At 39.6% G+C, this 23,313-nt stretch overlaps 1 protein-coding gene across 1 annotated transcript; it reads left to right on the top strand.

Moving 5' to 3' along the window:
* The first annotated feature begins 2,037 nt into the window (after positions 1-2,037).
* Positions 2,038-4,539, top strand: LOC138361822 (uncharacterized). The gene is made up of 3 exons (XM_069320931.1): positions 2,038-2,169; positions 3,365-3,570; positions 4,390-4,539. Exons 1-3 carry the CDS (start codon positions 2,067-2,069, stop codon positions 4,537-4,539), a joined length of 459 nt encoding a protein of 152 aa, XP_069177032.1. The 5' UTR covers positions 2,038-2,066.
* The last annotated feature ends 18,774 nt before the right edge of the window (positions 4,540-23,313 follow it).

Here is a 23,313-nt window from a genome sequence, read left to right as displayed (position 1 = left end):
ACACACACACACACACCCTCACCCGAACACTTACAGGGGCACTCACACTCACACACACCCATAGACTGTGATAAGGGCAACCCGTTCTCACACAAGACAGTACATATATGACTAGTGCTTAAAGTCAATATGTGGAATGTGATTTAGTACATATGTGATATATTCCCAGTTAACTTTTTTACCAAGGCTCAAACTCTTCCTCACGTACCAATTTACGTCTCACAGTACTCGTCCATCAACGTAGATAGCTGAATAGTCGTGATTGGTTCAATTATAACGAAAATTGTAGTTTTCAGGTCCCACATGGGTTGTGAAATTCACCTACTATTGTCCATGCTCTTATAATATTACAGATCAGCTACATCCTATTGAAGGCTCGTAGTTTTGTTTTAAGAAATATTAGTTGTTCTTAGTAAATTATAATAAGCACAATAAATTATTACATAGAATAAGTGCTTCACCAATCAATATTATATACCATAGTTTGTGCTTTAGAAATCTTTAAAGAATGTTTTGTAGGAACGCTAACAGAAAACGATGTTATGTTGGAATGTATATAGGGTAAACTACTGCAAACAGGATGGTATGGTGTGGATTATTGGAAACTATAGGATTAGTATAGGGTCCACTACCACCTGTTAGGTGGGTAAGGGGTCCAATAACACCCGCAGGATGAGTATGGGGGTCACATCCACCCACAGGAATGGTATGGGGATCACTTCCACCCACAGGAAGGGTATGGGATCCAATACCATCCACTGGATGTGTATTGCGTCCACTACCACCGACAGGATGGGTATGGGCTCACAACCACCCACAGGATAGGTATGGGGTCCAATACCACCCACAGGATGAGTATGGGGTCCACTATAACCCACAGGATGGGTATGGGGCTCCAACCACCCACAGAATAAGTATGGGGTACAATAACACCCACTGGATATGTATGGCATCCATTGCCCCCACAGGATGACTATAGGGTACAGTATCGCCCACAGGATTAGTATATAGGGTTCACTGCCGCCCACAGAGTCGGTATGGGGTCCACCGCCACCCACAGGGTCGGTATGGGGTCCACTACCGCCCACTGGGTCGCTATGAAGTCAACTACCGTCCACAGGGTCGGTAGGGGTCCACTACCGCCCACAGGGTCGGCAGGGGGTCCACTGCCACCCACTGGGTCGGTAGGGGGTCCACTGCCGCCCACAGGATCGATAGGGGGTCCACTGCCGCCCACAGGGTCGATATGGGGGGGGTCCACTACCGCCCACAGGATCGATAGGGGGTCCACTGCCGCCCACAGGGTCGGTAGGGGGTCCACTGCCGCCCACACGTTCGGTAGGGGTCCACTGCCGCCCACAGGGTCGGTAGGGGGTCCACTGCCGCCCACAGGACCGATAGGGGGTCCACTGCCGCCCACAGGGTCGATAGGGGGGTCCCTTACCGCCCACAGGGTCTCTATGAAGTCAACTACCGCCCATAGTGTTTGTATAGTGTCCACTATCGCCCATAGTGTTATTATGGGGTCCACTACCCCTCATAGGGTCGGTATGGGGGTCCATTACTACCCACAGGGTGTGTCTGGGGTCTATTTTGGCAATACTGCTTTTCCAATCTCATTTGTTGTTCAATGTAAAATATTTGTTGCTCGACTTGCAACAATTTATATATATATATATATATATATAGTATAGTGCCTTTGCAATAATGTACCAATGTGTGTATTTTCATAACTCGTTTTAAATTGTTGAAAAATAAATAACTACATTGTGAATGCAAGTCAATGTTTACATGCTAAATCAGAGTTGCCAGATTCCGCTTAAAATAGCAAATTGTGCTTATTTTCAAAGCTTGAGAATTTAGCTTTAAAGTAGTTAAAAAACTACGAATTTCGCAATTTGCTATGTACTTTAGTGTACTATTTTAAAATAAGGTTGGTTTTTAAGCTGCAAGTCATATGAATCTCAAAAAAAGTATATTATTAACAATCTTATCTCCATAGTTCACTAGTTTCTGTAAATCAGATCTGGTAACTGTAGGCCAAGTACTGGAAGACTCAAGACACAATGTGTGTTGAAGCTATTCTCTTTGAAGAAGTCATCTCGACAGGATCTTCCAGCTCCAGCTATAAAACTTCACCAAACATGGATCTACCTAGTACATCAAATGGTAAGAAATTACTAAACTGTAGTAAACTGAATCTGACACTGTCATATATATATATATATATATATGTATGTGTGTATGTATGTATGTATGTATGTATGTATGTATATATATATATATATATATATATATATATGTTGTACCTAGTAGCCAGAACGTCGTACTCGGCTTACTATGCAAGGCCCGATTTGCATAATAAGCCAAGTTTTCCTGACAGTATATTTTCTCTAATTTGTTTTCTGATGAAATGATAAAGCTACCCATTTCATTATGTATGAGGTCAATTTTTTTTATTGGAGTTAAAATTAACGTAGATATATGGCCGAACCTAACCAACCCTACCTAACCTAACCTAACCTATATTTATAGGTTAGGTTAGGTTAGGTAGCCGAAAAAGTTAGGTTAGGTTAGCTTAGGTAGGTTAGGTAGTCGAAAAACAATTAATTCATAAAAACTTGGCTTATTAGGCAAATCGGGCCTTGCATAGTAGGCTGAGAAGTGCGTTCGGGCTACTAGGTACGACATATATATATATATATATATATATATATATATATATATATATATATATATATATATATATATATATATATATATGAGGGGTACCACCTCTGGTGCAAGTGTAGGGACCCATAGCCTCGGAGAAGAAAATAAAGAGTACTCAGAGAAGACCTTGTGGATCCTCACTGAACACTTTCATATTTTCTTCTCCTACCACCCTTATTCTTTTGGTATGTGTGTATATTTATCTAACTTTATTTGAAAACGTCATTACACAAAAAAAGTTACAATATTGATTATATATATATATATATATATATATATATATATATATATATATATATATATATATATATATATATATATATATATATATATATATATATAATTTTTTTTTCTTCCAATAATATAGTATTCGCTTGAAATTAACAGCCTGGTCAATCAGGCTGTTGGATTCAACTCCTCTCAGTTTTGTTATACGAGTTACAGCATGGTTAATCACATCCAAAATTAAAGTTATTTCCAGATGCAGTCCTAAAATTTTTAACATTGCTCTCACTAGTGTTAATGTAGATTATTTCATAATTTAAATAATATATTTAATTACTGTAGTACATTTTAACAACAATTTAACTTATAATTTTTGCAGCATAGGTCATTTGAATATAAGTATTTTATTAGAAACTATTTCCTTCAGGTCTTCAGGGAAAATTCTTGAGGAGATGCACAAACTGCAAACAATGTGTGCATGTCCGAAGCAATGTTTGCAAGTTCTGCCAGTGTGACTTCCGAAACAGTAGAGAATTAATGAAGAAAGAAGAGGAAGCCCGTTTTCTACTTAAAGGCAAGAAGGCTTTAGAACGAAATACAGCAAGCCGGGTTCTACGAAGGATTGAAAATCAGGTATTGAAGTTTGTCTACATCTGTTGTATTCATTTGTATTCTTCTTATGCTGAACTTGCTTGATAAGGTATAGAATCAAAATGAATAATGCTGTACAGTACTTACATACTATTTGTTTATTTATTTATATACAAGATAGCACACTGGGATTATGAGAGTACATAGAATTGATGTTTTTACATTCTTGTAAAGCCACTAGCACACATAGTGTTTTGGGCAGGTCCTTAATCTAACAGATAATTTTAAATAGGCAATTTAAAGCTTAAATGGAAAAAATTGGCTGGTACATTGTAAGAAAGTATCACAAAGATTACTATGTACATTAAAGTAAAATTTGAGGGTTATCAACATATAAATTGTAGCATAATTTGAGGAATATTTCAAGGTATAATATAGTAAGATATGCATTCAATATAACAATCATGATATAAGGTGATAGCAATGATTACAATGGAAAAGTTGTATGGTTTAGGCACATATATTCTGGCATTGGATTTCATAAGATACAGTGCGAGTTTAATACACTAGTTAGGAAACTATCAAGAAAAAATTTAGGTACTTTTTGGTTTTATTTTTTAAAATGGCAGAAGTTGGACAGTTTTTAAATTTGTTAGCAAGTTAGTTCCATAGACAAGGTCCCTTTATTTGCATAGAGTATTTACACAGAATAACTTTGACTCTGGGGATATCAAAGATATTTATTTCTGGTATTGTGATTCTATTATGGGTTCTATTGCACATGCCCAGCTATGCTTCAAACATTTATTTTGTTGCATTTTCCCAGATAGTGTTATTGTTTAAATATTATTTGCTTTTCAGCTAACATATCTGCGTGGCTGTGGGTATGAATCAATCGTTATCTATTACAAGAAAGGACCAGCACGGGTGACGCATGGTATCCTACCAAACAACGTAATACAAGAAGAGGACAAGAAGATCTTCACCACTAACTTCTTTTTGTGTAAGTAGTTCACATAATATATAAATATATCACCACCTATTATTTTCTCTCATATATATATATATATATATATACATATGTATATATATATATATATATACATATGTATATATATATATATATATATATATATATATATATATATATATATATATATGTATATATATAGGGTACCACCTCTGGTGCCAATGTGGGGACCCATAGCCTCGGAGAAGAAAATAAAAAGTATTCAGAGGAGACCTTGTGGTTTCTCACTGAACACTAATATTATCTTCTCCTACCACCCCCATTCTTTTGTATGTACACATATATATTTACTTTATTTGAACTTTGTTACAAAAAAGGAGTTACATATAGGTTACAAAGATGGTTGTCATAGGTTGTCGAGTTCCTCCAGCTCCTCAGATGGCGGGCAGGAACCCTGGATGCAGTGCGCATTTCCCCTCTGTATCGCCACACTGAGGCGCTGGAAAAGAAAGCTTGCAGCTCTCGGGTCCCTTGTTGTTTCAATGAGCCTAGAACCCAGTTCCTTCAAAAAACTGGTAGCACTTTTACCCCAGGCGCCGAGCGTCTCAGAAGCAATGGGGACAAAATTGTAGTGGTGATCCAGTTCTCTATACTTACGGGATTTGGCTGCTTCCCTGTGGGTGGCAGCGCCACCTGGTTGTGCAACACTGAGGTTAATGTAGGTGTTAGCCAGGGTTGATACGCACGTGTAGTCCCATACCAACTGCTTGCCATTCTTCCAGGGGTTCACTGTGATACCATCTGGGCGACCAATAAGAGCATCAGAGTTACGGGGCGTTAGGTAACGGGGCTCTCTTTCAGCTGGGCATCCAGCTGTGGTGAGGCTCCTCTTGATGATGTCGTTAACTTCGCTGTGCCTCGAGTGCCATCCCCCTGTGCTTTGGCAGAGTAGGCCATGGTGACCGTACCTGTCAGCCACCACCTCGCCGCAAATACACCTATATCTGGTGTGGATTGGGGCAGCAAGGCGGAGGGCCACAGCAATTCGGAGGGCGTGTGGTGTGAGACGCGTGCCAGTTGCCGACATTGGGGTTGCTAACAGGAAATCCCCTGCATGTGGTGCTGCTACTGCTGTGAGGCGAGCAATGTCGTGTTGTGTTGTTGCAGCACCCAGGCACTCTGCAGCAACTTGGTCTACAATGGGACCATCCCAGCTGGATTGCTTGTGGGATTTTGGGGATGGTGGTTGAGGTGATTGGCCTGCACGAGAGGCCCACTCTGTGGCACAGCGTGTAAAATTGGGATCATGTACACCTGCCAGCTGATGTAAGTGGGCAGGTAGAATTTCCTTCACAAGGTCGTCGGATGCTGATAAGGAGGACAGGAAGGCTGGAACAGCGATTTGCGTTGCTGTTCGAACTCCGAGGCCCCCAAGTCTTACGGGAAGAGAGGCTTGTTTCCACTGTAGGTCATCGAGAGAGAGGTTAAGGGCTTTTTCTAGCATTGATTTCAGTAACCGGTCATACTCACTTAGTTTTTGGCTACTGTAAGATGGTGAACACCTCAGAAAGTAGGTTAACCTGGGGAGGGACAGACATCTGGTGATGAGGTAGAGTGCATCATGAGCATCAATATCCTCAATCCTCCCATCCATCCTCTTAAGGTCGGCGATTTTCTTATCAAGGACCTCATCGATGGCTTTCAACCCCAGGGGAGCTCCTAGGAGTGTGCTGTCTTCAGGTTTAGTTTTATGGATATTTGGCAGAAGACCCTCTATTCTCTCTTCGATGCCCTGGTTGGAACATATTATTTCACATTTAGAAGGGTTCAGGGTGAGGCCTAAAACTGCACCTTGCTCCTGGATTTTTCTGATGTCCTCCAGGAGGGAGTCTTGGGAACCAGCTAGGGTACCATCATCCAAGAACCAGATGTTAAGCTCGCTGGACAGGACCTCTGTGACTTGTTTGATGACTAAGCAGAAAAGGAGAGGAGCGAGGGGGTCACCCTGTTGGACGCCTTCTCGCGAGTCAATTTCATGTTCGCCAAAAAGTAGCTTAAGATCCATACTGTAGCATGAATGTACAAAAGGGTAGAGGGAAGGGAAATAACTATGAACCGCACGGAGTACAGCATCCCTCCGCACCAAATTGAACGCATTTTTGAAATCTAGCTTGATAAGGGCCTTTTCGTCTGTGATGTTGGCGATGAAGGCTCGAGCTGCATGGGCTGCCGCCTCACACCCTTGTGGAATGCCAAACCCGAGCTGTTTTGGCTTCAGCATGTTGGCCGCTGCATCACTAACTGTTCTTGCAGCTGCCTTTGCGACGAGACGCCGGAGAGAATTGCCCACAGCTATTGGCCTGATCCCTCCATCCTTTTTCTTTAGAGCACAGAGAGATGCTCCAAAAAAGATAGGTCTTATGGACGCTGGTATGTTGCCAGCTAGACATGTGTTGGTGAATCTGGTTAGTTCCACCAAGAGGTTCTTTGCAATGTCACCCAGTGCAGGGTTGAGCATTTGCTTGAGGTGGTTGGGTTTTAGTCCTGTGAACCCACCTGCTGATCCTGTAGGGAAGGACATGGCTGCTTTATGGACCACAGATTCAGCCACCCAGAGAGGGTCTGCTCCGGTAGCCCCCACTTGTACAATGTCGTCCTCACGCGGAGCCCTGGGTGGGTGTTTCTCCCTTAGGGCTTGAGCTGTTGCGGCATCTCTGTCGGCAATTGAGTCCTCACTGGTGATGACTCGTATTGCGCCAATAGTGTTTCCTTCTTCTATTTTCTTGGTGACTGATGTTCTGATTTTTGATGTCTCGGATATGCCACTGTCGCTCTTCCTGCCGTGGGTGTTTCTCGCGCGAGTGGGAAGGCGCACCTGGTTGTCCTCCCTGGGAAAATCATTTATAGCTTTGATGACTGAGGCAGCTAAGGTTTTGTCTCTCCTTGCAGGGGTGGCTAGACATATGTTGCCAAACATTAGGAGGTTGTGCCATGTTTGGGTCGTTCCAGGAGAGTCGTTGACCTTTCTCAGGAGGGCAGATAATTTGGCTGCTGCATGGGGGCGGGCTGCTTTAGGGATGTGTTGCAAGGTTCTGGCCGATGTTGCTTTGATAGCTTCTAATAAATTTTCTGTGGGAATGAAGGTCTGGGAGGTGTTTTGCCTTACGGGCGGTGTGGGCTGTTGATTGGTGTTCTCCCTGGGAGGGCGCCCAGAACCCAAACACCTGGCTCCGTTGTGGTAATGACTGCGCACATTATCGTCACTCAACCGGATATAGCATACCCGGTCACACGTCTGACATCTACCTTGTCTACCCCTGTTTGATGGCTCATCTTGGCTTGGAGAAGCCTGGCTATCTGTTGGGAGCTGCGACATGGGCGGGCGCTGGGCGGGCGCTGGGCGGGAAGGTGGACGGCGGGTGGAGACTGGAGGGTGGGCGGCGGTTGGAGGCTGGGGGGGTGATCAGCTGGCCGTGGCACTTACTACTCAGGTGAGTGGTAATACATATACCACCTCTATACAAAGTGTGGGTATACACCCACTACACAATATGTGGGTATACATTGGGTGGGTGGGTAGCGTAGACACACATGGGAGCCTCCCGGCTTCTATGGGCGGGTGGCAAGGTGGCCTCGTGGGTGGGGAGGCGACGTGGTGGGGTGGGTAGGAGGGGGAAGAGCAGGTACTTCCCGGCCTGGGCGCTGGGTGGGGGCGGGGGTCAGGGCGACACTAACACTGGTATAATTTCCCCGTATATCACTGCACAATAATGAATGAATCACACACTTGTAATCTGACTCACTGCACGTGTGATGTACTCACAATATGATAGATATGTTGCGCCAATTATCGCTGACAACGTAACTTGTTCAACAAAACTTTCAAAAAAGAAAAACACAAAACACTGTTTGGCACACGCGTAACCCCCACCTCTCTCTCCTGACCACACAACACCCCTCACTCACCCCCCACCTTCCCTCACTATGGGAGGCCTGCAGGGTCCATCCTGGCCCCTCACTACAGCCTCCATGACTCCTCACTGCCAACCCACCTGTTTTGATAAGTTTTCACATAGATGGTACACCGTAGGCACTTCCGGCCACTCCCACGTCTGCCTGGTGTATTCACGGTGAATATGGTTGAGTCTTGGTACGGTGAGGCCAAGATGTCTCAGGGTAATGGCTGAGAAGGCAGCAGCTCCTCCGCCACACGTCCGTCCCCTAGGCCTCTCCCATGGCCCCTGCCATGGGATATATATATATATATATATATATATATATATATATATATATATATATATATATATATATATATATATATATATATATATATATATATATATATATATATATATATATATATATATATATATATATATATATATATATATATATATATATATATATATATATATATATATATATATATATATATATATATATATATATATATATATATATATATATATATATATATATATATATATATATATATATATATATATATATATATATATATATATATATATATATATATATATATATATATATATATATATATATATAATTTCAATTCAATCATCTCTGTCGTTGATGTATATGGCAAAAAGTGTGTGGCCCAATACAGCACTATGTCTTAACGTAATGGGTCCAAGGGCCCATAAGGTCTCGACAGCATTAAGGGCCCTTTAGCAAACCAGTGTGCTGGTGCCCCTATGACACCCATGACGTCTTTGTATCATTTCAAGTTTGTACATGTACTTCTTAAGATATGGGCACCATACAACTGCTGCATATTCTAGCTTTTGTCTAAAAAAATCATGAACAATTTATTTATTATTTATCCATGAATGCCAGAACTAAACCCTGTGGTACTCCACTCGTGACATTTCTCCAGTCCAATACATTGCCTCTGATTACTGCCCTCATTTTTCTATCAGTTTGAAATTTTTTAATCCATGTTAGAAGCTTACCTGTCACCCCTCCAATATGTTCCAGTTTCCAGAACAAACTCTTATGTGGAATTCTATTGAATGCCTCTTTTAGGTCCAGATAGATGCAGTCAACCCAACCATATCTTTCCTGTAAAATTTCTGCGGCTCGATCATAGTAACTGATTAAATTTGTTACACAGGATCTTCCATTTCAAAATTTTTTATTTTTTATTTTTATTTTTTTTTCCAGCACGCACAAGGAAGCTTGATGCAGATAAACTTACATTAGGATCAGAAGGTGATAGCGATAATGCCCTGGAAAAAAATCCTGACGAGCTACAAGTGCAGCAGGTGCATAAAGTCCAAAAAGTACCGCAGGTGCAAGAAATTCAACAATTACAAAAAGTTCCGCAGGTGGAACATTTACAAAAAGTTCCGCCGGTGCAACAAGGGCTACCATTAGCAATCCTTCAGAAACAGCAAGAAGTACAAGTAGTAAAATTTGAACCACAGGGAACTACACCAGGAAAACAGTGTAGTAACAACGGAATGGGAATTTTAAAATACCTGAGGAAACAGGTAAAAAAGGACAAACAATAGAAATGGTTCCTTACACATTATTTGGTAGTTTATAGGTATTTTACTTATAATACTTTATATTATGTCTACAGTTTATAATTTAGTTTACAGTTAATTTACTTTTCAACTTCCATATCTTACATGAAGGATTTTTACTGTTTTTCATTTTTAAAACCTTATTAGTATCATTTATAGTTTAGTGTCAATTCACTTATAATACAATATATGGAATAATTTACTAAATTCATTTAACTATAATAAATTTAAATAAACATTTTTACCCCAGGATGAGTTTCAGTCACCCTACCCAAAAAATTAATGTTTCTTTATTACTAATCTTGTGAGAGGTAGCTTATTGTGCAGCCCATACTCATTCTGTGAGTGTTAGTTTATTGTGCACCCCATAGTCATCATGTCACCCAAGCCTGCTGCAGCTGCACCTGAGGGGTGGTGTAGGGAACCATTAGTGTACTATTATGATTTGAGAGAGAGAATGCTCTGTGGACAGAGCATCAATATGGCTTAAGGCATTGAGCTTTGCCTCAAGATGAAGCTTGGGCTGATCTCTGATTTGCTTCTTGGGAGTCTTCATTTACGTGCACCCCATACTCAACCACTTTGTAGTAATTAATTGTGCAACCCATACTCATCCTGTTACCAGTAGTTTGTGCAACCCATACTTATCCTGTGATCCCTATCCCTCTACTTCAAGTCCCTCAAGGGGCGCACGAATTCAGTTTGGCATACTGCATCCTGCCTTCCCATCCCTAGCTACTGACCCATCACAATATTTTATTTTATTTTATTTATATATATACAAGTAGGTACATTGGGGTTGTGAGAATACATTGAATAGTACAGTATTTACAATCTTGTAAAGCCACTAGTATGCGCAGCGTTTCAGGCAGGTCCTTAATCTAACAGATAATTTTAAGTAGGTAATTTCTATCAGAATTGATAAATGATAATAAATACATTGTTTACATACATACATTACAAATACATACATATAAGCTCAAAAGCTTCATTGAAGGTTGTAACAGAACCCATGAGCACCACACCAGAAAAAAATACAGTTTTGATATTCCAAGAATACGACTTAATCAAACTAGAAATGCTCTACAAATCAAGGGACCCAGAATGTGGAATGATCTTCCCAACCATGTTAAAGACTGTACCTCTCTCAACCAGTTTAAGATAAAAACTAAACACTACCTAATAAATTCACTAACCTACCTTACCCCTCTATTGTCAACCCATGTCTGTTATTTTTTTTTTTTTTTTAATCAACACTGTTTGTCAACCTATTGTATTTGTGCTGCTTTTTCAGTCATGTTCCCTCTTTTTTTTATCTTTATTTGTATTTGTTCTCAACACATTTTATTCTTTATGCTCAATTAGTATTAAGTTCTAGATATTAATGTTTTTCCTGCCCGAAACGCGTTGCGTAATAGTGGCTTTAGGCATTGTATGTACTAGCTCTATCTATATATCGATCCATTAATGTAACATTACTTGTATGTATGTACCTTACCTGAATAAACATATTTATTTATTTATTTATTTATTTATACAAGTTTAACTCTGGGGATATCAAAGAGATATTTATTTCTGGTGTGGTGATAATGGGTCCTATTACATCTGTCCAGGAAGAGTTTCAGAGCAGGATTTGCATTTAAGAACAGGGTTTTGTAAATGTAGTTGACACAAGAGAATTTATGGAGTGAGATTATGTTTAGCATGTTTAGGGAGTTAAACAAGGGGGCTGTGTGTTGTCTGAAAGCAGAATTTGATATTATTCTGATAGCAGATTTTTGCTGGGTGATGATGGACTTGAGGTGGTTTGCAGTGGTTGAACCCCATGCACAGATACCATAGTTGAGATAGGGATAGATTAGTGTATAATATAGAGAGATGAGAGCAGGGTTAGGTACATAATATCTGATTTTGGAGAGTATACCAACTGTTTTAGAGACTTTCTTAGTTATGTATTGTATGTGGGTACTGAAGTTGAGTCTCTTGTCTAAGAATAGACCAAGAAACTTTCCATCATTGTTATTGCTAATGTTTACATTGTCATCTGAAGCTGAATTGCATTTGTAGATTTGCTTCCAAATAAGATGTAGTAGGTCTTTTCTATGTTAAGTGTTAGTTTGTTGGTTGACATCCATAAGTGGACTTTTTTTAGTTCATTATTAACAACATTACAGTATTTAGTGTATGTGGGTTGGGGTTGGAGTAGATGAGTGTAGTATCATCAGCAAACAATATAGGTTTCAGAATGTTAAGAACATATACATCCTGCCTTCCCATCCCTAGCTACTGACCCATCACAATATACATCCTGCCTTCCCATCCCTAGCTACTGACCCATCACAATATACATCCTGCCTTCCCATCCCTAGCTACTGACCCATCACAATATACATGTAGTAGAGTGTTTTCTGTAGGCAATTTTCTAATTATACAATCATATGTTGCCCTCAGCTCTCCTATTTCATACATACTTTTTTTCTTTTGCAAGGGAGTAATTACTACATCTACATTACAATCCTCCCATGGTGGTGTAAATTTTCTCTTGGGCACAGCAATACACTCTGAAATAACATCATACTTAATAACATTAGAACATAAGGTATTCATATATGCTCTTTTCTTCATCATACATTGTTCAGTACTTCCCACCTTTTGAACTGAGAGGACCAATTCATTAGCTCCCCCACCTCTCATTAATCTAATGGCAGAAGCTACATTTATCTCTGCAATTCTATCCCCAATACTCTGCAGATTCAACTCCATCCTGATTTTCTCAATCATAGCATTTCTTGGGCATCCTAAGATAATTCTCATGGCTTCATTTTGTACCTGTGGGAGGTTGGTGCTGGGGTTACTGTGGGAGGTGTACTGTGTGAGGTTGGTGTTGGGGTTACCTGTAGGAGGTGTACTGTGGGAGGTTGGTGCTGGGGTTACCTGTGGGAGGTGTACTGTGGGAGGTTGGTGTTGTGTACTGTGGGAGGTTGGTGCTGGGGTTACCTGTGGGATGTGTACTGTGGGAGGTTGGTGTTGTGTACTGTGGGAGGTTGGTGCTGGGGTTACCTGTGGGAGGTGTACTGTGGGAGGTTGGTGTTGTGTACTGTGGGAGGTTGGTGTTGGGGTTACCTGTGGGAGGTGTACTGTGGGAGGTTGGTGCTGGGGTTACCTGTGGGATGTGTACTGTGGGAGGTTGGTGTTGTGTACTGTGGGAGGTTGGTGTTGGGGTTACTGTGGGAGGTTGGTGCTGGGGTTACTGTGGGAGGTGTACTGTGTGAGGTTGGTGTTGGGGTTACCTGTGGGAGGTGTACTGTGGGAGGTTGGTGCTGGGGTTACCTGTGGGATGTGTACTGTGGGAGGTTGGTGTTGTGTACTGTGGGAGGTTGGTGTTGGGGTTACTGTGGGAGGTTGGTGTTGGGGTTACCTGTGGGAGGTGTACTGTGGGAGGTTGGTGCTGGGGTTACCTGTGGGATGTGTACTGTGGGAGGTTGGTGTTGTGTACTGTGGGAGGTTGGTGTTGGGGTTACTGTGGGAGGTTGGTGCTGGGGTTACTGTGGGAGGTGTACTGTGTGAGGTTGGTGTTGGGGTTACCTGTAGGAGGTGTACTGTGGGAGGTTGGTGCTGGGGTTACCTGTGGGAGGTGTACTGTGGGAGGTTGGTGTTGTGTACTGTGGGAGGTTGGTGCTGGGGTTACTGTGGGAGGTGTACTGTGTGAGGTTGGTGTTGGGGTTACCTGTAGGAGGTGTACTGTGGGAGGTTGGTGCTGGGGTTACCTGTGGGAGGTGTACTGTGGGAGGTTGGTGTTGTGTACTGTGGGAGGTTGGTGCTGGGGTTACCTGTGGGATGTGTACTGTGGGAGGTTGGTGTTGTGTACTGTGGGAGGTTGGTGCTGGGGTTACCTGTGGGAGGTGTACTGTGGGAGGTTGGTGTTGTGTACTGTGGGAGGTTGGTGTTGGGGTTACCTGTGGGAGGTGTACTGTGGGAGGTTGGTGTTGTGTACTGTAGGAGGTTGGTGTTAGGGTATTCACCTAGTATATCTTGTTTCTGGGTGTACTAACTTAGTATATGTTGCGTGTGTGTGTATACTCACCTAGTCTCACCTAGAATATCTTGTGTGTAAGTACTCAACTAGTACTCACCTAGTATACCTTGTATGTGTGTATTCACCTAGTATATCTTGTTTCTGGGTGTACTAACTTAGTATATGTTGCGTGTGTGTGTATACTCACCTAGTCTCACCTAGAATATCTTGTGTGTAAGTACTCAACTAGTACTCACCTAGTATACCTTGTATGTGTGTATTCACCTAGTATATCTTGTTTCTGGGTGTACTAACTTAGTATATGTTGCGTGTGTGTGTATACTCACCTAGTCTCACCTAGAATATCTTGTGTGTAAGTACTCAACTAGTACTCACCTAGTATACCTTGTATGTGTGTATTCACCTAGTATATCTTGTTTCTGGGTGTACTAACTTAGTATATGTTGCGTGTGTGTGTATACTCACCTAGTCTCACCTAGAATATCTTGTGTGTAAGTACTCAACTAGTACTCACCTAGTATACCTTGTATGTGTGTATTCACCTAGTATATCTTGTTTCTGGGTGTACTAACTTAGTATATGTTGCGTGTGTGTGTATACTCACCTAGTCTCACCTAGAATATCTTGTGTGTAAGTACTCAACTAGTACTCACCTAGTATACCTTGTATGTGTGTATTCACCTAGTATATCTTGTTTCTGGGTGTACTAACTTAGTATATGTTGCGTGTGTGTGTATACTCACCTAGTCTCACCTAGAATATCTTGTGTGTAAGTACTCAACTAGTACTCACCTAGTATACCTTGTATGTGTGTATTCACCTAGTATATCTTGTTTCTGGGTGTACTAACTTAGTATATGTTGCGTGTGTGTGTATACTCACCTAGTCTCACCTAGAATATCTTGTGTGTAAGTACTCAACTAGTACTCACCTAGTATACCTTGTATGTGTGTATTCACCTAGTATATCTTGTTTCTGGGTGTACTAACTTAGTATATGTTGCGTGTGTGTGTATACTCACCTAGTCTCACCTAGAATATCTTGTGTGTAAGTACTCAACTAGTACTCACCTAGTATACCTTGTATGTGTGTATTCACCTAGTATATCTTGTTTCTGGGTGTACTAACTTAGTATATGTTGCGTGTGTGTGTATACTCACCTAGTCTCACCTAGAATATCTTGTGTGTAAGTACTCAACTAGTACTCACCTAGTATACCTTGTATGTGTGTATTCACCTAGTATATCTTGTTTCTGGGTGTACTAACTTAGTATATGTTGCGTGTGTGTGTATACTCACCTAGTCTCACCTAGAATATCTTGTGTGTAAGTACTCAACTAGTACTCACCTAGTATACCTTGTATGTGTGTATTCACCTAGTATATCTTGTTTCTGGGTGTACTAACTTAGTATATGTTGCGTGTGTGTGTATACTCACCTAGTCTCACCTAGAATATCTTGTGTGTAAGTACTCAACTAGTACTCACCTAGTATACCTTGTATGTGTGTATTCACCTAGTATATCTTGTTTCTGGGTGTACTAACTTAGTATATGTTGCGTGTGTGTGTATACTCACCTAGTCTCACCTAGAATATCTTGTGTGTAAGTACTCAACTAGTACTCACCTAGTATACCTTGTATGTGTGTATTCACCTAGTATATCTTGTTTCTGGGTGTACTAACTTAGTATATGTTGCGTGTGTGTGTATACTCACCTAGTCTCACCTAGAATATCTTGTGTGTAAGTACTCAACTAGTACTCACCTAGTATACCTTGTATGTGTGTATTCACCTAGTATATCTTGTTTCTGGGTGTACTAGTTGGAGGGAGGGAGTTGGAGGGAGGGAAATGTAGTTGGTGGACCTGTGGTCAGGGTGGCTCCAGAGGTAGGGTGTCAAATTTCAGTGTTTATGGCAGGGTAAGGGAATGGTCGTCGTTGGTCTTGTGATTCAATATTTTCTTGTTGTCGCTAAGTTACACTTTTTCAGGTCTATATAGTACAATGGCCAGTCCTCATGTACCTAGTAATTATGTACCTTAAATTATGTACGTAAATTATGTAATTATGTTCATGTACCTAGTAGCTAGTAGTTATAGTGTCAGTTGGGGGTTAATGGGCCAGGCCGAGTGTGCCTGTGCCCCACAAATATCACCCTTATTGCTGACTAGTTGGTATAACGGCTTTTCCCAAACCTCTCTCTCGCCAGAATTATACTGACATGTGAATATCTTTGGCAGTTGATGAATCCTAAATATAAATAATAAATAAATAAATGTTTATTTAGGTAAGGTACATCCATACAAGAAATTTTTACAAAGATTGGTGGACTTATAGATAGATTCATACATTGCATAACTGCATGGCATAACTGGCAATCCCCTCACAGTGTTCAAGTGAGAACTGGATAAGCACCTCCAAAGGATACCCAAGTATGCCAAGTATGCTGCCCTGAGGAACACCAATGTTGATGGGTAGGGTGGGAGAAATTGAATTATTCACAGAAACATACTGGAGCCTGTCAGTGAGGTACGTAGGATTTGAGGTATTGCAGGGGATACAAGACACTGATCACTGGTCTCCCATTTGGTCCTCATTGCTTTATCTTACTATTATTGAATGTCAATAACCGTATTATGCAATTTCAATTTCTTCTATTGCTTTCTTTATTATGCACCCCATACCCATCCCGTGGGCCGTGGTGTAAAGGATTACAGAGGCACATAATCGGTTCTGAAATTGAAAGCTATTAATCCAGATATTAATCCCCTTGTGCAACGCACACAAGAGGCAACAGCTTCTAGCTCTACAAGCCGCAATATAAAATAGAGAATAGGCGATTGTTTTCACTCACAGTGTAATAAACCCACGGACCCACCCACCCGCTGAAGCCGTAAATGCCAAGACATTACTTCCGTTTAAAATTAAGCCGGAATAATCCTCAGGTATGTGGAGGATGTGGGAGGCCTTTGATCAACCACCGACTTCCTGCCCCGTCGACGGGGCCATCAGCCCTCAGTGTGCCCTCAGCCAAAATAATGTGAAACATGTATGTGGGTGTATTAAATATTTTAATTTATTATTTCCAAGATTTAGCTGTTAGCTCTTGGACCCCGCCTTTCTAAGCGTCGGTTGTCTAATGTACCGACTCTCGGCCTCTTTTCCTCCATCATATCTAAACAACATATATTTTTATCTAACACACTCACACATCCCCAAGATGCAGCCTTTAGCAGCTTCCTGACTTTCAGGTTCCTATTTACTGCAAGGTGAATAGAGGCATTAGTGTGTGTATGTTTGTGTCTGTGTGTGTGTGTGTGTGTGTACGTGTGTGTGTGTGTGTGTATACTCACCTAGTTGTGGTTGCGGGGGGTTGAGCTCTGGCTCTTTGGTCCCACCTCTCAACTGGCAATCAACTGATGTACAGATTCCTGAGCCTACTGGGCTCTATCATATCTGCATTTGAAACTGTGTATGGAGTCAGCCTCCACCACATCACTGCCTAATGCATTCCATCTATTAACTACTCTGACACTGAAAAAGTTCTTTCTAACATCCTAGTGGTTCATTTGGGTACTAAGTTTCCACCTGTGTCCCCTTGTTCGCCTACCACCCGTGTTAAACAGTTTATCTTTATGTACCCTATCAATTGCATTTCTCGCAGCCTGTCCTCGTAACTCATGCCTCTTAGTCCTGGGACTAGCCTATTGGCATACCACTAAACTTTTTCAAGCTTCGTCTTGTGCTTTTTTTTTTTTTTTTTTTTTTTTTGAGATATATACAAGAGTTGTTATATTCTTGTACAGCCTAGTACTAAGTATATGGCGTTTGGCTAGATAAGAGTAAAACTGCTTGTAGATTAGTTTTTCAAAAAATGTTGACAAGTTAGGCAGGATTGATATAGGTCTGTAGTTGTTAACATCTGTGAGATCACCACATTTGTGTACAGGGGTAACTCGCTTTTTTAGGATAACTGGAAAGGTTTGGAGTTCAAGTTCAAGTAGCTTTTCAAAAAATGTTGACAAGTTAGGCAGGATTGATATAGGTCTGTAATTGTTAACATCTGTGAGATCACCACATTTGTGTACAGGGGTAACTCGCTTTTTTTAGGATAACTGGAAAGGTTTGGAGTTCAAGTGACCTGTTGAAGAGCATGAGAATTCTTTGGAGACAATTCCTAACCTATACTTCTTCTCAAGGTCATGTTTTTTATTAATGGGTTTAAGTATTCCCTTTGTAAACAAGGGATTGTTAAGCCTTTTGGTTATGCTTACAAAAAAGTCACAGGACAGACATTATCAGCAGCAGTTATAAAATTGTCAATAGCAGTTTCATTGTGCAGCCTAAAACTTAACTCCCTTGACTCTAGAGGTATATATATTAGGTTTAGGTTAGGTTTTTTTAATTAAACCAGCCAGGATGAGTGAAGCCATGAAGGGCGTTTTTATTAATTAAAACACCCAAATGTTGGGTGCTTCAGGTGTTGTTCCTCTTGGATGATCTTGTACCTCTCTGTCTCACACCTGTAAGAATGAGTGATATGGTTAAGGGGGAAACAAAGTGCAGGCAAGGCAATGGAGGCCAGTAGTAATCTTAGGGCTAGGATAATTAGAAATTAGAGAAATTAAGTAAGAGAAATTAGCAAGAGAAATCAGGTAAAATTTATTATACTTAACTTTTGTATCATCAGTTTAGTAGTAATTCTTCATCTTCATCATCATCATCTTCACTGTCACAAAGCTCCAGGTAGGGCTCGGAAACATCAACATCCTCTTCCTGGTATCCAAATAAACGCTTTGCATCACTCAGCTTGTCAGAACACAACTTTTGCCCTTGCTTCAAAAGAGCCAAGATTCCACTCTTATTTTTGGTTGATAGGTGCTTCTCTTCAATAGTGTACTTGTTAGGATCCTGTAATATATAGACTATTTAATGGGGTTTAAGACATTTACAAATTTCCCTGAAAATACTAAAGAAATTAGAATAAATAAATAAAGTTTTCGGTAAAAGTTCAAATATATGTAAAACACACCAGTACAGTATATGAAAACCATGGAATTGTCTACCTGTCAAAGTTGTAAATAGCAAGACTTTACTCAAGTATAAAATTCTGCTGGATAAATGTTTATGAAGAACTGAATTGCAACACACATTTAGGCTGTTAGCTTACCTTGCTTAGATATGAAGGAAAAATTCCACATAACAACTCTTCAGTATGTTCGGTTAAAATCTCTCTCTTATTCTTGTAATATGCGAGATAATGCAGCATTTCTTGAACAGTGTGTTGTTGCTCTTCTCTGGATCTCTTCTGAAGCTCCACATCTTCTACTGCCTTCTTTTTTTGAGCAAGGGACACTAATAAAAGAGGAAAATTATATTTACTGCAAGTAAACTACAACTCAATTTAATGTAATTACAGTTTAGGTACTTGCATTATACATACTATACATAGTTTATTGTGCAGTATCAACCTGATAAAAACCTACGGATTATGATACTGCACCTATTTTACAAACAGTAGTGATGATATTTTACTTCAAAAATAAGTAAAGCTTATCCATTATGCATGCTAAATGTTAGTTATCTTGATAAGGCCGAATTGTAACCCCTGATAAAATGAGATGTAGTTACATACCATTTTGGCTATGATGAGGCAATAAATTGTGCCATGGCAGGATACCTTCTATTGCATCCTTTTCACTGAGAATTTCAGAGTTTTCACTATTGTAGATTTTTATGAAGCCTTGAAGCTTTTTCCTATCACACTCATTTCTGTGCCGGAGTGAAGAGCGCATTTTACTGGATGCTGCAAATAAAGTTTTTTGGCTGAAAGTTTTAAAGTTGTTAAAAAAATTTCCTCATCATTTACCTACATAGAAATTATAGACAAGAGCTAAATAGAAATTGCTTCAGAGTTAACAAAGAAATAGTAAGCCTACCTGCATCAGTGGCAATCAGATTTTTGCGATGCCTGATAGAGTCTGCAACTGCCTCGATAGAATATTTTATGTTCTTCGAGGTTGTTCCAGTGTTTAACTCTAACTCCTTACAAATCATTTGTAGGTCAGATCGCCATTCTTGAATCAATGACTTTTGAACATCAAGTTTGTCGATCTCATTTGAAACTGTTATTTCCGTCTCTCTGGCCTATTTGAAAATATAATAAATTTAATGAACAAATCACATTAACCATGATGAGTGGTTCGAACCTATGGGCTTGGCATTCCCAGATGCTTGCTGTAGTTGAATGCGCCACAACATGGTCAAAAGAATTGCAACCTAGGGTACTAATGAACCCACAATTCAATTTTTGTTAATTATGCACCCCCATACCCATTCCATGGGCGGTTGTGCATGCAGTTTCCCATGTACTTGGTCTGTGTCCTCCAGTAGTTTTACCTCTGATGGCCCTTTCAATACACATAGAATTCATATTATTGTGATATATCAATACATGGAGAAAGACATTGAAATGGGGGCATCAAAGGCAGAACTACTGAATGACAGAGACCGAGTTCATGGGGGAATTGTGTGAAACCTGGTTTGGCTTCAGTGGAAGCCTTGGGATCCTTGTGGGTGCAGTAGTACTCCAAGTTGCAATTCATCTGACCATGTCGTGGCGTAGTGAACTAGAGCATGCATCTGAGAGCACTCAGTGCATGGGGTTCAAACCCTCATCACAGTTCCCGTGATATATCACGATACTGTGATTTCTCTGTGAACACATTTGATATATCTCGGAATCATACATTTAGGTTAATTAAATACTATATACTTTATACAAATTAACCTTATTGATATATTGAAAAAGTTCAAGCAGTTAATTCAAGGAAATGGTCGCTAATTTATAAAGGAAAATATATGTAGTACATGATCTGAACACATAACTAACCTATAAATGCATTATAATACCTTTCACATATAAATGCATTATAATAAGTTTCAAAATAAATACAAATAAATAAAATAAATATATATTATTTTTAGTACCTTTCTGAGTCGAGTAACTAATGCACGAGCCAGTCCATCAATTTTTCGATGGTTCCAAAAGACTGCACCCTCTGTGAGTTCTTCTGTTCTTTCTGAGAAAAATATTTATAGCAATGAACATCTTGAAGAGCATAGATTAATAACAGTTTCATAACATACCTTTACTCACCACGACCAACTCAAGTTTGACCAATATGTTTTCATTCTTTTATTGATTATTTGAGGGAGTTGATACTTATTGAATACTGAATACCAATCGCATTATACTGATTACAGGGCAGGTAAAATAATCAAAAACTTGATCAGATGAACCATATAAACAAATACCAGCTTTCAGCAATAGACAATACAATTCAATATTAGACAATATAGAAGACAATATAATTCATTATAATATAGTGTGTGTAGAGAACAAAAGAATACTATACATTAAGTATCTGTAAAGCACATTTTATTACCTCCCAACTTTGTTGTAGCGATACAGCTTCTTGTTGCCATCAATATGTACTGCTAAAGGGGTTTTATCACAAGCAGGACACTCATTGTCAGCTTCTCCTCTAATTTTTCTCAGCTCATATTGCTGGAATCGCCATTCGAAGAACACTCTCTTCGAAGTTATATAATTAATGGGTCCAATCTAGGAATAGAATTTTTTAGATGGTGACATTTAAAATGCATATTATGACATAAGATAAATAAACAAAAAAAACATTCCATTTTGTGTTTGAACAAAATTAAAAACTAATTATTAATAAATGAATATACATTACTACAAAATTTTGATAATTTTTGTATTGAAATATAAAACTGAAAATATTAAGAATAACGGTATCAAAACATACACGCCCACGAGAAGCACCAAAGGATTCCAGTGCAGTGACTAATGCCCGAAATGATGTTCCGGGACAATTTCTTTTGATATGGTGCCATGATTCAAGCAGACTGGTGCTGTAGAATGTGCTGCTCTTTCCTAATGATGAATAGAAACCAGACTTGTGCATGGTCTTGCCTAGTTGTTGATGCTCATATCCACAGTGGCATGTATAGATTGGAGTATAGAGGTCATACCTTCCTGTAGTTTAAAATACAGTGCATTGAGTGGTGTGGCGACTTGCTAAAATAGTGATGTAAAAATTAACATTTATAGCAACAAAAATTTCAAAATGTATTGTGATTCAGGAATATCCGGTAATGGAAATAAAAGGGTAAATTTTAAAGTTTATTTACCCATTATAGTGATGAAGATGCAGAGATTGCTGGAGCTTGAAATTTTAAACTTGCAATCTGTGCAGTTGGGGCAAGAATTTGGTGGTTGGGCTGGTACAACAGGTTCTGGTAACAAAGAAAAGGAAGACAGTTTGACAAAATGAGTTTTATGGAAAAGAATTTCAGACTGAATATTTCATTGTTTCTTGATTGTACAAAATATTGACATTATTCTCCAGATAATGACTGAGAAATTCACAGAAAAGAAACAATCAGACGATTAAATCAATCTATAAAACCAAGTGTCAGGTTTAAACTTTAAGACTTCTCCAAATGTTGTAATGACTGAAATGAAACATTTATTCATTTTATTTTGTTATACCAAGATAATCGTAGCTCTAGACTGGGATTGGGAAGTAGAAGTAATCTCGGAACAAAGTACGGATTTTATACAGGTATCGTATACTTACTCCAGTGAAAGATATTTCCTTCAGGGCACACAGTTTGTGTCGGGTCTAATGGCTCATAAAAGCCATTTTTCCAATATAATCTGTGGTGGAAAGGCATGAGAAAATGTTGCATTTGGTCACAAATGTGACACAAAAATGCAAAACAGTCTTCACATTTGATGCTTGCCTCACAATTTGTACATTGTACACAAACTTTACCTGATGAAAAAAGGGGTAATTATTTATACTAATTTTAAATACTGTATACCTAACATTTTAAACAATCTGAAGTCTAAATGTATTAATAGAGTGTCATTAATTTGCATATGATGCTTATTATACAGTATAACCTTAATGAACACAGCAATATTTAATTTACCTTTATCTGGAACACCCAACTCAGACAATGTCCAATCGAACAGCATTGCCCTGCTTTCTCCCCAATTAATCTCTGCATTTTTTCTTCTTTTTTGCCAGTCAGAAACACTTGGCTGAGAATCTTTAATTTGTTCAAGTTCTGCAGCAAGTACTTTGAAATATGGGATTAAAAATTAGTAAGAAAAATTTGTAAGTGAAAGGAATGAT

Source organism: Procambarus clarkii, unplaced genomic scaffold, assembly GCF_040958095.1.
Source record: "Procambarus clarkii isolate CNS0578487 unplaced genomic scaffold, FALCON_Pclarkii_2.0 HiC_scaffold_853, whole genome shotgun sequence".
NCBI classification, from domain to species: Eukaryota; Metazoa; Arthropoda; class Malacostraca; order Decapoda; family Cambaridae; genus Procambarus; species Procambarus clarkii.
This window is presented reverse-complemented; position numbering and strand designations above follow the sequence as displayed.